At 43.2% G+C, this 13,045-nt stretch overlaps 1 protein-coding gene across 1 annotated transcript in view; it reads right to left on the bottom strand.

Annotated features, from left to right (window-relative positions):
• Positions 1 to 13,045, bottom strand: part of otog (otogelin) — a 346,092-nt gene that overhangs the window by 283,006 nt on the left and 50,041 nt on the right. Inside the window, exon 9 of the mRNA XM_041196645.1 lies at positions 4,092 to 4,222. Coding sequence (XP_041052579.1) covers positions 4,092 to 4,222 — 131 coding nt within the window. The remainder of the gene's footprint in view (positions 1 to 4,091; positions 4,223 to 13,045) is intronic.

Raw genomic sequence — 13,045 nt, 5'->3', positions numbered from 1 at the left:
AAGACTCTAGAATGAAGTTCATCAGGACCTATGGATTTGTCAGACTACAGCTCCAACAATTTGTTCAATACCACTTCCTTGGTGATTGTAATTTTTCTGAGTTGCTCCCTCCCTTCCAATTCCTCATTCACACCTATATCTGGGGTTTTACTTGTATCCTCTATAGTGAAGACCGATGCAAAATGCCTGTTCAATTCACCTGCCGTCTCTTTATTTCCCCTTATTAATTCCCCAGACTCACTTTCTATAGGACGAATGCTCACTTTGTTAACTCATCTTATTTAAGTATCTATAGAAACTCTTACTTTCTATCTTTATATTTCTAGCTAACTTTTGCTCATACTCCAATTTCTCCCTCCTTTTTAATATTTTTGTCATTCCTTCCTGTTCTTTATATTCTGTCCAATCTTTTGACCTGCCACTTGTCTTTATGCAATTCTGCCACTTGTCTTTATGCAATTATGTGCTTTTTCCTTCAACTTTTTTAGTTAACAATAGATGGGTGGGTCCTCCCCTTAGAATTTTTCTTTCTCATTGGAATGTATCTATTCTGTGTGTTCTGAAATATCCCTTTAAATGTCTGCTGCTGCGTCTCTAATCACCTATCCCTTAACCTCATTTGCCAGTTCACTTTAGCTAGCTCTACTTTCATTCGCACATAATTGCCCTTATTTAAGTTTAAAATACTAGACTTGGACCTGCTTTCTGTCCCTCAAAATGAATGTAAACTTTAATCATATTATGATCACTGCTACCAAGAGTTGCCTTCACTATGAGGTTATCAATCAATCCTATTTTGTTGTACAATACCAGGTCTGATATAGCCTGCTCTTTCGTTGGCTCCAGAATGTACTGATCTAAAAAGCTATCCCGAAAACATTCTACGACCTCCTCATCTGATTTTTCCAGTTTATATTTAAATTAAAATCCCCCATTTTCACCATACCTTTCTGGTAAGCTCCCATTATCTTTTCCTTTATACCCTGTCCTACAATGTAATTGCAATTAAGAGGCCTACAACTGACCTTTTCATTTGACCTTTATCATTTCTCCCATCATTCATCTCTCATGCACTAATACCATCATTAATTAGCAGAACCACCCCTCCACCTTTTGCTAGCTTCCTGTCCTTCCGAAATGTCACATACCCTTCAATATTCAGGTCCCAATCTATGTTGTCTTGCAGTCATGTCTCTGTGATGACCATCAGATCATATTTATTTATTTCTATTTACACTATCAGTGCATTTGTTTTGTTTTAAATGCTATGTGTATTCAGATACAGAGCTTTTTGTTTTATCCTTTTATTATTTTTGTAACCTCTAGCCTTGATTGTCGTTTTACTCTTTAGATTTGTATTCTTTATCCATTCCTGTCATATTCTGTTTATCGTTTCCAATATTAATACCTTTCTCTCTTGCCTTGTCTCTACACTTTGGTTTACTACATCTTCTCAAGTTTGACCCCTTGCTCCTACTAATTAGTTTAAAACCCTCTCTAGTTCCCTTGTTATGCAGTTCATTAGAACACCAGTCCAGGGTTCAGGTGTAGACCGTCCCAACAGTACATATCTCACTTTACCAATACTGATGCCAGTGCCCCACAAACTAGAACCCACTTCTCCTACACCAGTCTTTGAGCCCCACATTCAATTCTCTAATCTTATTTTCTGTATGCCAATTTGCACGTAGCTCAGGTAATAACCCAGAGATTATTACCTTTGAGGTTCTGCGTTTCAATTTAGTGCCTAGCTCTTCATACTCTCTTTGGAGAATCTCTTTCCTAGTTTTACCTATGTCGTTGGACCGCGACAACTAGGTCCTCCTCCTCCTACTGCAAATTCCTCTCCAGCCCTGAGCAGATGTCCCAAACCCTGGCACTGGGCAGACAATACAGCCTTCTGGACTCTCGCTCTTTCCTGGGCAGAACAGTGTCAATCTCCCTCACTACATTCATTTTTGCTCACCCCATTTGAATGGATTCCTGTACCACAATGCCAAGTTCAGTTTGCTCATCGATCCTATAGACCCCACTCTCATCCAAACAAGCTGGGAAAACCTCAACCTATTGGACAATTGAAAAGGCTGAGGCTCCTGCACTCCTGCCCTCTGGGTCCCCTTGCCTGCCTTACTTGCAGTCACACACACTCCTGTACCTGACCACTGACCAAATCAGAAGACCATATCCTAAGTGGTGTGACTGCCTCCTGGTACAAAGCATCCAGACAACTTGCCCCCTCCCTGATGTGTCACAGTATCAGCAATTCAGCCTCCAGCTAAATGACTCTGAGCCAAAGCTCCTCAAGCCACAAACACATACTGCAGACTTGTATGCTCTGGATCACCAGTACCCAGGAGTTCCCACATGCTGCAGCCTTGACATATCACCTGTCCTGCTATCTTTAATATGTTTTAATTAATTACTTAATTATTCACTTAAGGCAAGTAACATTAACGCCACACAAGTGCTAGGCAATGACCATCTCCAACTAGTGAGAATCTAACCATTGCCTCTTGATTCAATAGCATTACCATCACTGAATCCCCCGATAAGTGGCAAGTAACATTCATGCCACACAAGTGTTAGGCAATGGCCATCTCCAACAATAGAGAATCCAACCCATCTCCCCTTGATGTTTAATGGAATTACGATCATTGAATCCCCCACTATCAACATCCTGGGGGTTACCATTGAGCAGAAGCTGAACCGGACTAGCCATATAAATACTGTGGCTACAAGAGCACGTCAGAGGCTAGGAATTCTGTGGCAAGTAACTCACCTCCTGACTCCCCAAAGCCTGTCTACCATCTACAAGGCACAAGTCAAGAGTGCAATCGAATACTCTCCACTTACCTGGGTGAGTAGAGCTCCAACAACACTCAAGAAGCTTGACACCATCCAGGACAAAGCAACCCACTTGATTGGTGCCCCGTCCTCAAACATTCACTCCTTCCACACCAATGCACAGTGGCAGTAATGTATACTATTTGCATGATGCACTGCAGAAACACACCAAGGATCCGTACTTAGGCAGCACTTCCAAACCCATGGCCGCTACCATCTAGAAAGACAAGGTTAGCAGGTACATGGGAACACCAACATCTGGAAGTTCCCATCCAAGCCACTCACCATCCTGACTGGGAAATATGTTGCTGTTCCTTCACTGTTGCTGGGTCAAAATCCTGAACACCCTCCCTAGCAGCACTCTGGGTGTATCTACACCACATGGACTGCAGCAGTTCAAGAAAACAGCTCACCACCACCTTCTCACGAGCAATTAGGGATGGGAAATAAATGCTGGCCTAACCAGCAACACCCACACACCGTAAATGCATTTTTAAAAAAATTACTTTCCTTTATCGTGTGTTAGAGTGTGGTAAACTTATAAATCTGACCATATCTATCCTGTTTATTAATGTAGATTCATCTCATTGATCCATTATTTATGTATTATTGACAACATATTTATTAGGGACCAGTCCCTGTGTTTCTGTTCCTTAATTCAAATTCCCGCTCTGTAGCCAACCTCTCCACCTCTGGCCTCATCTTCAATATTTTTAGCCAGCTTTTTATCCAAATCTTGGGCTACGTACACCTGGCAGTGTCTTCCCTTCAAATATCATTATCGAACTTTGCCTTTCCTCTGTTGATCTCTGCCCCTCCACTCTCACTATCTTCCTTTCTGCTCCTAACTTCAGCCTCCCTACTCTTGATGTCTTTCTTATAAGACATTTCCCCCAGCCTCCCCTATAATGGATCCCATCAAATTGTTAGCATGGCTTTATGTTTAGCACACAAGCAACATTACAGGAAATATACTGTTTATGAAAATTGTTATCCGATTAGGCAGTTACAGATTCTGCAATATAAAATTATTACTCATCAGAAAGGGCACTGTCTGTTGCTAAAATCAATTATATCTTAAAGAACACATATTGCAGCAATTTGTCATATTCCAATTCTGCTGATCTCTGCAAATAATTAAACATTGGAGCTATTGTCATAATCTCTATTATTAATAAACAACATCAAAACAGTTTAATATCTTGCAAACAAAACTTGGTTTAAAATAAAACTTGCTTATAACTAACTTCAATTTCTCTTTGACTTTGTCCAGAACATGGTGCTGGGTAGTTGACAGGAATCACAAGGCAAGGTTTCTTATCTGGCATATCTTCTCCCCAACTGTTACCAAAAATAGCTATGTCTTCTGTTAACAAACCTAAAAAAGTTAAAATAATTAAACTTCATTTGATAAAAATAAATAGTCCTTGAAGTCTACAGTTTCCCCTTGAATAAAAATGAAATGGAAAAGTAGCCGGTCATAATTAGTGGCCATTCATTGAAAAATGAGCTAATCCCACAAGACTTTCTGCATTCAGTCAAATTTGCATGAAGACAGCAAGATTCTGGTGTCAGGAACACCAGTCATTGAGAGCTTGCCACTGTGGGAGTGGAAACATGCTACTGCAGGGCATCAGGTTAGTTTTAAAAGTTAACATGTTGTACACTGGCACCAGTGAGAAGCGTGATATGAAGAAACATTAGACACATTCACAGACCGGGCTAGAAATTAAGTTATATTTCACTGAAAATTTTGTGAATACATACATTGTCCTGATTTAAGGTTGGGTAGAAGCTTTGATGAGGAGTATGAATGAGAGTATGAAAATTAAGGGGTAATGAATGTCTGTAGATAATGGCATCTGTGCAATGGGAAAGGAAAAGATGGATTCATCTTTTTGGATCATGAGATGTTAAGCACCAGATGTGGTGGCCATGGGGCAGGTGTCTCAACGTCACCGCACGTCATTTATATTGTCAGTTCAGCGGGCACCCGCCAAACTGTCAAAGGCCTATTAAGGCCATTAGCAAAGTAATTAAAGCTGTTAAGAATGCTGCCGGGCCAACCTTAAGGTTGGCGGGCAGACGAAGAGCCCAGGCGGCCTTCACATTTTTCATGAAATCTCATCCACAGGTGGGGTGAGGTTTCATGAAGGGTTTATTAATTACATAAAATTTTTTGAAAAAATTAATGGACATGTCCCAGCTCATGTGACAGTTTCCCATGAGGGGACATGTCCATAAATTTTTTTTGTTACCTTTATTCCATTTTTCAAAACTTAAACTTAGCTCTTTGAGGCACCTCTGTGCCTCAGGGAGATTTCTGCGCTCTTTCGCGCGCACACGCAAAAGAGCGCAGGCCCCGACTCAGGGAATGCCCCCTTTCGCCCGCACAGGGAGCATCATGATGGGCGAGCCTTAATTGGCGGCGCGCACCCGATCAGGGGCACCAGTTGGGTTCGCACTTGCTCCCACCCACCCCGGCACAGCCACCCCCAACGGGGGGAAATTTCTGCCCAATGTTTATGTTGCTTTTACTTTGCTTGTTACCATGAAGGCCTTAAAACATGAAATCATGTTGCACCATCCTTTCAGCTATTCACTGGAAGTTCAAACTTTTTAAAAAGTTAACAGTCTCTATAAGACCATAGGTCCATAAGACATAGGAGTAGAAATTAGGCCATTCGGCCCATCGAGTCTGTTCCGCCATTCAATCATTGCTGATCAATCCCATTCTACCGCCTTCTCCCCGTAACCTTTGATCCCCTTACCAATCAAGAACCTATCTATCTCAATGACACTCAATGACCAGGCCTCCACAGCCTTCTGTGGCAATGAATTCCATAGATTCACCACTCTCTGGCTAAAGAAGTTTCTCCTCATCTCTGTTCTAAAAGGTCTTTCCTTTACTCTGAGGCTGTGCCCTCGGGTTGTAGTTTCTCCTACAAATGGAAACATCTTCCCCACGTCCACTCTATCCAGGCCTTTCAGTATTCTGTAAGTTTCAATCAGATCCCACCTCATCCTTCTAAACTCCATCGAGTATAGAACCAGAGTCTTCAAACGATCCTCATATGTTAAGCCTTTCATTCCTAGGATCATTCTCGTAAATCTCCTCTGGACTCTCTCCAGAGCCAGCGCATCCTTCCCGAGATACGGGGCCCAAAATTGCTCACAATATTCTAAATGTGGTCTGACCAGAGCCTTATAAAGCCTCAGCAGCACATCCCAGCTTTTATATTCTAGTCCTCTCGAAATAAATGCCAACATTGTATTTGCCTTCCTAACTACTGCGTCAACCTGCAAGTTAACCTTAAGAGAATCCTGGACTAGGACTCCCAAGTCCCTTTGCACTCCAGATTTCTGAATTCTCTCCCCATTTGGAAAATAGTCTATACCTCTATTCTTCCTACCAAAGTGCGTGACCTCACACTTCCCCACATTGTATTCCATCTTCCACTTCTTTGCCCATTCTCCTAAACTGTCCAAATCCTTCTGCAGTCTCCCCGCCTCCTCAATACTACCTGTCCCTCCACCTATCTTTGTATCATCTGCAAACTTAGCCAGATTGCCCTCAGTTCCTTCATCTAGATCATTAATGTATAAAGTGAAAAGTTGTGGTCCCAACACTGACCCCTGCGGAACTCCACTAGTCACCAGCCGCCATCCTGAGAAGGACCCCCTTATCCCCACTCTCTGCCTCCTGCCAGGCAGCCAATCTTCTATCCATGCTAGTACCTTGCCTCTAACACCGTGGGCTCTTATCTTACTGAGCACCCTCCTGTGCGGCACCCTGTCAAAGGCCTTCTGGAAGTCCAAGTAGATAACATCCATTGGCTCACCTTTGTCTAACCTACTCATTACCTCCTCAAAGAATTCTAACAGATTTGTCAGGCATGACCTCCTCTTGATGAAACCATGCTGACTTTGCCCTAATTTATCATGCACTTCCAAGTATTCTGGAATCTCATCCTTAATAATGGACTCTAAAATCTTACCAACGACCGAGGTCAGGCTAATGGGCCTGTAATTTCCCGTCTTTTGCCTCACTCCCTTCTTAAACAGGGGGGTTACATTAGCGATTTTCCAGTCCTCTGGGACCCTCCCTGACTCCAATAATTCCTGAAAGATCACCACTAATGCTTCCACTATCTCTTCAGCTATCTCCTTCAGAACTCTGGGGTGCAATCCATCTGGTCCAGGTGATTTATCCACCTTCAGACCTTTCAGTTTTCCTAGCGCCTTCTTCTTGGTAATGGCCACCATACTCACCTCTGCCCCTCAACTCTCTTGAACTTTGGGGATGTCACTCGTGTTTTCCACCGTGAAGACTGACGTAAAGTACCTATTCAGTTCCTCCGCCATTTCTTTGTTCCCCACTACTACTTCTCCAGTGTCATTTTCCAGTGGCCCAATGTCCACTTTTGCCTCTCTCTTACCCTTTATATATCTAAATAACTCCTGCAATCTTCTTTTATATTACTGGCTAGTTTACTAAGGAGATGATAAGAGTATCTGTATATGTCTACATCTACTGCATGCACTGTAACTTTGCCATCATAAGGGACCAGCCTGTACCACTATCTGGCTGGCAAAAAGAGCAGTTGAAGAAGGAACAGGAGAGGGAATAGCATTAGCAGTGTTGTCCAACAGTGCCACTAACTGTCAGGGCAGTAAACAAGCAGCTCATTCAAAAATGCTTCATGTGAGCAATCCCTCCTATCCTAAATACACCAATATTTCTATAATCCTAATCATTACCGTCCATACTATCACCATCCTCATTGTCTTCCTTCAGCCCATTCATTTGGGTCTTACTCTCACTTCACTACAAGTAGAATGACCAATACCAAATACATATCAGAAGACAACTTACCCAAAAGAAAACAATTTACCCAACAACTCAATTCTATGTGTGCAAAATATTTAACAGTAATAATTCAGAACCACCTTAATGCTTGTCTTGTGTGCTCATTTATCCAACCTAGTGCTCTTATGAGGTCTATTCCCAGTGGATATAGCTTGGGAGATGAAAGGCTGGGTAAGCTTCCATTGAGGGCAGTCCACATAATCATGCTGGACAAGCTCAAGTAGCTCTGGACATTAAGGGCCCAGTTGTAAGCTGCAGAATTTTGTCATGGGCTGGGGCAATCTGGTCCTGCTGGCTGTATGGCACTAATAAAGTCATTGAACTGGGTGGCAGGCTAGCAGGCATGCTGATATCCTGAGTAAAGAATGAATCTATGATGGAATCAATGCCATTCTCTAGTCACCATACCTGATTACTCCTATAGGTTTGCATTAGCCCAGAGTGCAGTAATGATGTGATGCTCTGGGAGCCGTTGATATTTCCCCACAGCAGATATTTAAGCTTCCACCTCAGTAGCATGCGGTGCTACAGAAGCTCTATCATGATGGTACCACTGTTCTGATCATGGAGCCAACCAGTCTCTCCAATTTGAACAGAATGCTCTCCACAAAGCTTGGACATAAGTTGAAGTTTGACTCATCCATTCTCTCAGTGAATGTAAGCCTGTTGGCAAGTTTCTAAGAGCACCTAGCATTTCCTGGTGCATGGCCATCAGCTGGGCATTCAAGCTCAGCATCTGAATCCACTGTACCAGAGCATGCATGCAATCTGCAACATGGTGAGATGGCACTTTTGGTGTACAATCCCACTGCCATATCTACTGCACAGGAGTGTCTAATGATCAATATCCTATCTTCTTAAGTGCACATAGTGCCTATCTCTGAGCTGATGCTTGCTGGGGTCAGATCGAGTGACACTGCATCTGCAAGAATGTTGTCCTCCTATACCTTGAGTGGCACAGGGACTTCCACATTTTATACATATAGAGTGAAGGAGAGTGGCAAAGGTTAGCTTCTGGTGTGAAGGGTGAGCTGGTGAAAGTATCTGCTGTTTATCATCCAGAGTGTGTAGTTTGAATTAGAAAAAATAAGTTAAAAAAAGAGGTTAAGTTGTGATCAAAGCCTGCTTGACATCTCCTCCAGTGTTGCCAATAGTCATGGTCCATGACGTTTACCCTTCTTGTAAAGGCCACCTTAATTTCTGCTCAAGGGTAACATGTGTAGAGGTGGGTTCTGCCTCCTCCAGTGGTGGTTTCTGGTCTCAGATTATGGGCAACCATCTCCTGAAAGAAAAGCATTGTTAGTGTGATCCCTGTGAGATGTTAGGGAAAATGTCAGTTGTGCTGGATTAGCTCATCTGTAGTATATTAAATGTGAGGTATGGAGATGTGAGGTTGGAATATTGATGAGAGTATGCAGTTAACAATGTATGGGTATGTGCAGGAGGTGCAGGGAGAGTAAAGGAAAGCAGGAGAGGAGAGAATTGAGACCAGAGGTGGCAGAGATATGCAGAGAGAATAAAAAGCAGTACTTTTATTTTACCAACTCTGGAGACTTCACTGAATGCTTTCATCCTTGGAGACATGTACTGGGAGCAAACTTCTAGGCATTGACCTCTTCTCATTGGTGGCACAGATATTGCCTGGAGGACCTTCTGCTGCCTGGAGGGGAAGAGAACCTCCTTCCTGATGTCCACTACCTGTATCAGGGCCTGTCAGTGCTTCTTCCAGCCATTTCTTTCTTCAGAAAATATTTATTTCTGTCTGCAGCCAAGTGCACTTCCTTTGAAAAGTGCTGATCACTTTTAAGTGGTGTCAGTCAAGCTTTATTTCCATTCCCGCACAACCTCCCACCCCACCCCACCCACCACCCCCACCTCCCCACCAACCCAAACAGGCATGTAGCTAATCATAAATTCTGGCTGCGTACCTGCCACATTGTGGGATGGATTTCATGTTCCTCGGCAGGGTAAGGGAGGCAGAATGGAAAGAGAGCGGTCTACTCGCTCATGCCCCCACTGTCTCAGCTCATTGAATCAAGCATCATCGGATGGCCAGCTAGTGGCAGTCCAATGGGAAGTGCAAAAGGGGGCTCCACTCCCAATTGGGAGACTATGCAGGGATGTCATGTGAAGGGGTGGGTTTATACCATTAACAGGAAGTTAGTCATAGCTACCAATTTAAGGATCCCCATTCTCTCAATCTTTTTTTATTTGTTATGGCAAGCTCCAAAAAGTTTAAAAAATGGGTTAAAAAATATACAGATGTTGCCACCTTCCTCAGCAGAATCTGCTGCTACATTAATGCAGGTGAGTTTCTTCCACCTTTGTGCCACCTCATCATAGCTGCGTAAAATACTCACAAAGGATTTCACATCCAACTCTCGAAAAATGCAGTGGGCAATGAAAAATTGCAGTCAATTGAGTTGTTAACAAGCTCGTTCTTATTCATTTCAAAATGGCAGGTGGGCTTCTGATTTACCCGTGAAAAGCTAGGAACAGTGGTAAACAAAGGGATTTGGGGGTCCAAACACACATTACTAAAATGCAAGAGGTACAAAAAATTGTTATCAAGGCTAATCGAATTCTAACCTTTATAACTAGAGAGCTGGAATGGAAAGGGGAGAAGGTTTTGCTACAGCTATACAAAGACTTAGACAGTCAAATGTTAGTTCTGGGAACCACACTTTAGAAAGTAGATATTAGTCTTGGAAAAAGTGAAGCAAACGTTCGCCAGACTGTTACCAAGGCTCCAAAGGTTAGATTAGGAGGAGAGATTATATAAACTGGGTTTATGTTACTTGAATAGAAGGTTAGGGGGCATTTTGATTGAGGTTTTTAGGATTTTGTAAGAAATTGATACGATAGATTGAGAGAAACCCTTTCCACTGGTGCAAGAGTCTAGGACAAAGAGACATAATAACAACTTGCATTTACATAGTGCCTGTAGTGTAGTGAAATGTTTCAAGACACTTGACAGGGGGTCACTATTAAACAAAATTTGACACTGTGACACACAAGGAGATTTTACAGCAGATAACCAAAAGTCTAGTCAAAGAGATAAGTTAAAGGAGGAAGGAGAGGTAGAGAGATGCAGAGGTTTAGGGAAAGATTTCCAGAGTTTAGGACCTTGACCGCAGTAGACACAGCTGCCATTAATGGAACAATTAAAATTGGAGATGCTCAGAAAGTCAGTATTAGAGGAGTGCAGAGATAACTTGAAGGGTCATAGAGCTGGAAGAAATTGCAAAGATAGGGAGGAGTCAAAGCCACTGAGAGCTTTAAAAACAAGGATAAGAATTTTAGAGTTGAGACATTGCTTGAGTAATGGTGAGCAGGGCTTTGTGTGAGTTAAGAGACGGGCAACAGAGTTTTGGATGACCTCAGGTTTACAGATTTTGGGTATGGGGGAAATGCCACAGTGTGTTAAACTAAGTGTACTCTGCAGTGCTTCCAAGGCCAATACATCACTTCTAAGGTGCAGTGTATGGAACAGTGCATTAGTTTAACCAGGGCTTTGTACAACTGTAGCAAAACTTTGTCCCTTCATATCATTGTTATTTATTAGTCCTATTATTCATAATGGAAGAAAAATAACTGAAGAAGTGAAACATGGGAAATGTAATCACAGTCCCTCAGATATTGCACATCAATAGTGGCTGGAATCTTCTTCTCCCGGTAGGAAGCGAAGAAGGAGGTGGGTGAGCCTGGGAAGTCAGCGGGTTGGCTTCAGGACCAATACGCGACGCCTTCTTGCCTCCATTGGAAATAAGATCTAGGTGGTAGACCTTCCCGCCACCCCCCCTCCACTTGAGTCCCATATGTGGCCAATTAATGACCACTTAAGGGCCTCTTCCCACCTCCAATGCAAGCTTCTCAGCTCCAGGCAAGCCTGCCGACATGCAGCCTGCATAACTGGTAAAACTGTACAGACTGCATGTCAGCTGGAATAGGGGGCCACTGATCTACACTAATGCATGATTGAGGACAAGGACATGGGCAGGAAGGTGGTTGCTGACAACCCCCATGGGCCCCCTCCTCCCAGAGCCCCCACTCCATCAGCACCCCCATCTGCACTTACCTTCTTCTTGGGTCGCTCCACGATCCTGGGACTGCGGGCGATATTGTTCTGGCAGCAGCCAATGCCTGCTCCGTGGCACAGCTGTGTGCAAGAGTTGCCCACCTTTGATTAGCCAGCAGCTCTTGGTGGGCAAGGGGTTGTCTTCCAGAGTCCTCAGTCTGGATGAAGGCCCGCTGCTGTCAACTTAACTGCCTGAGGGGCAGAAGATACGATGGGCCTTCCTCCTCAGAGTCAGCGCGAGTGCCTCGTCACTTTTTCAGTCAGTGAGCAAGACACCTACCAAGAATGGAAGATTCCTTCCAGTGTACTTTTTAAAAACTAAAAACTTCAGCTTATATTCTGCTCAGTTTCTCTGGAGGAAAAAGCTACTTCTATGCTATACATTGCCATGACACAACTAAAATTATGGGATGAGCCTCTACTTCTTGCTGCATTGCATTTCTTTTGCTCTGTGAAGGAGGATAGCGGAGAAAATGTTTAAAGAAACAACTGCACGATCAGGAGCTCCCAATAAGAAGCCGCAGTAAAAAAGAGCACAGGTCAGGAACAGGGCTATGATAAATTAGCTCTCCACTCCACGTTTTTTTTTTAAATAAGGAACTTTTGATATACCCAATAGAAATGACTTTAGCATTTGTTGGATGCCAACAGAGGAGATTTGAATGACAGCGCACAAAAAAAAACATGCTTTGCACATCATGGGATGGAAGGTATCAGTACCCATGTTGAGATACCTAACATTTGTTTTGGATTGGGGGAGAGTGGATTTTAGTAAAATAAGGCAGGATCTGGCCAAGGTAAACTGGGAACAGTTACTTGTGGGGAAACCTACAGAGGAACAGTAGGGGGTGTTCATAAAGGAAATGGGGAGGGTACAGGCTCAACATGTTCCCTCTAGGGTGATAGGAAGGAGTAACAAGCCCAGAGAACCATGGATGACCAGAGATATTCAGGTTACGATGAGAAGTAAAAGAGAGGCTTTTAGCAGGTACAAGGGAAGCAAATCAGCAGAGGCATTAGTGGAGTACAGACAGTGCAGGGTGGAGCTTAAGAAAGCAATTAGGAGAGCAAAGAGGGGATATGAGAAAGCTCTGGCTGGTAAAAGCAGGGAAAATCCCAAGATATTCTATAAGTATATCAATGGGAAGAGGATAGCCAGGGAAAGAGTAGGGTCCATAAGGGACCAAGGGGGAAATCTATGGGTGGAGCCAGAGGACATTGCTAGAGTGTTGAATGAATACTTCAGATCTGTC

Source organism: Carcharodon carcharias, chromosome 10, assembly GCF_017639515.1.
Source record: "Carcharodon carcharias isolate sCarCar2 chromosome 10, sCarCar2.pri, whole genome shotgun sequence".
Classification (NCBI taxonomy): Eukaryota; Metazoa; Chordata; class Chondrichthyes; order Lamniformes; family Lamnidae; genus Carcharodon; species Carcharodon carcharias.
Note: the sequence above shows the minus strand (reverse complement) of the source record. Positions and strands in the feature narration are given on the sequence as shown.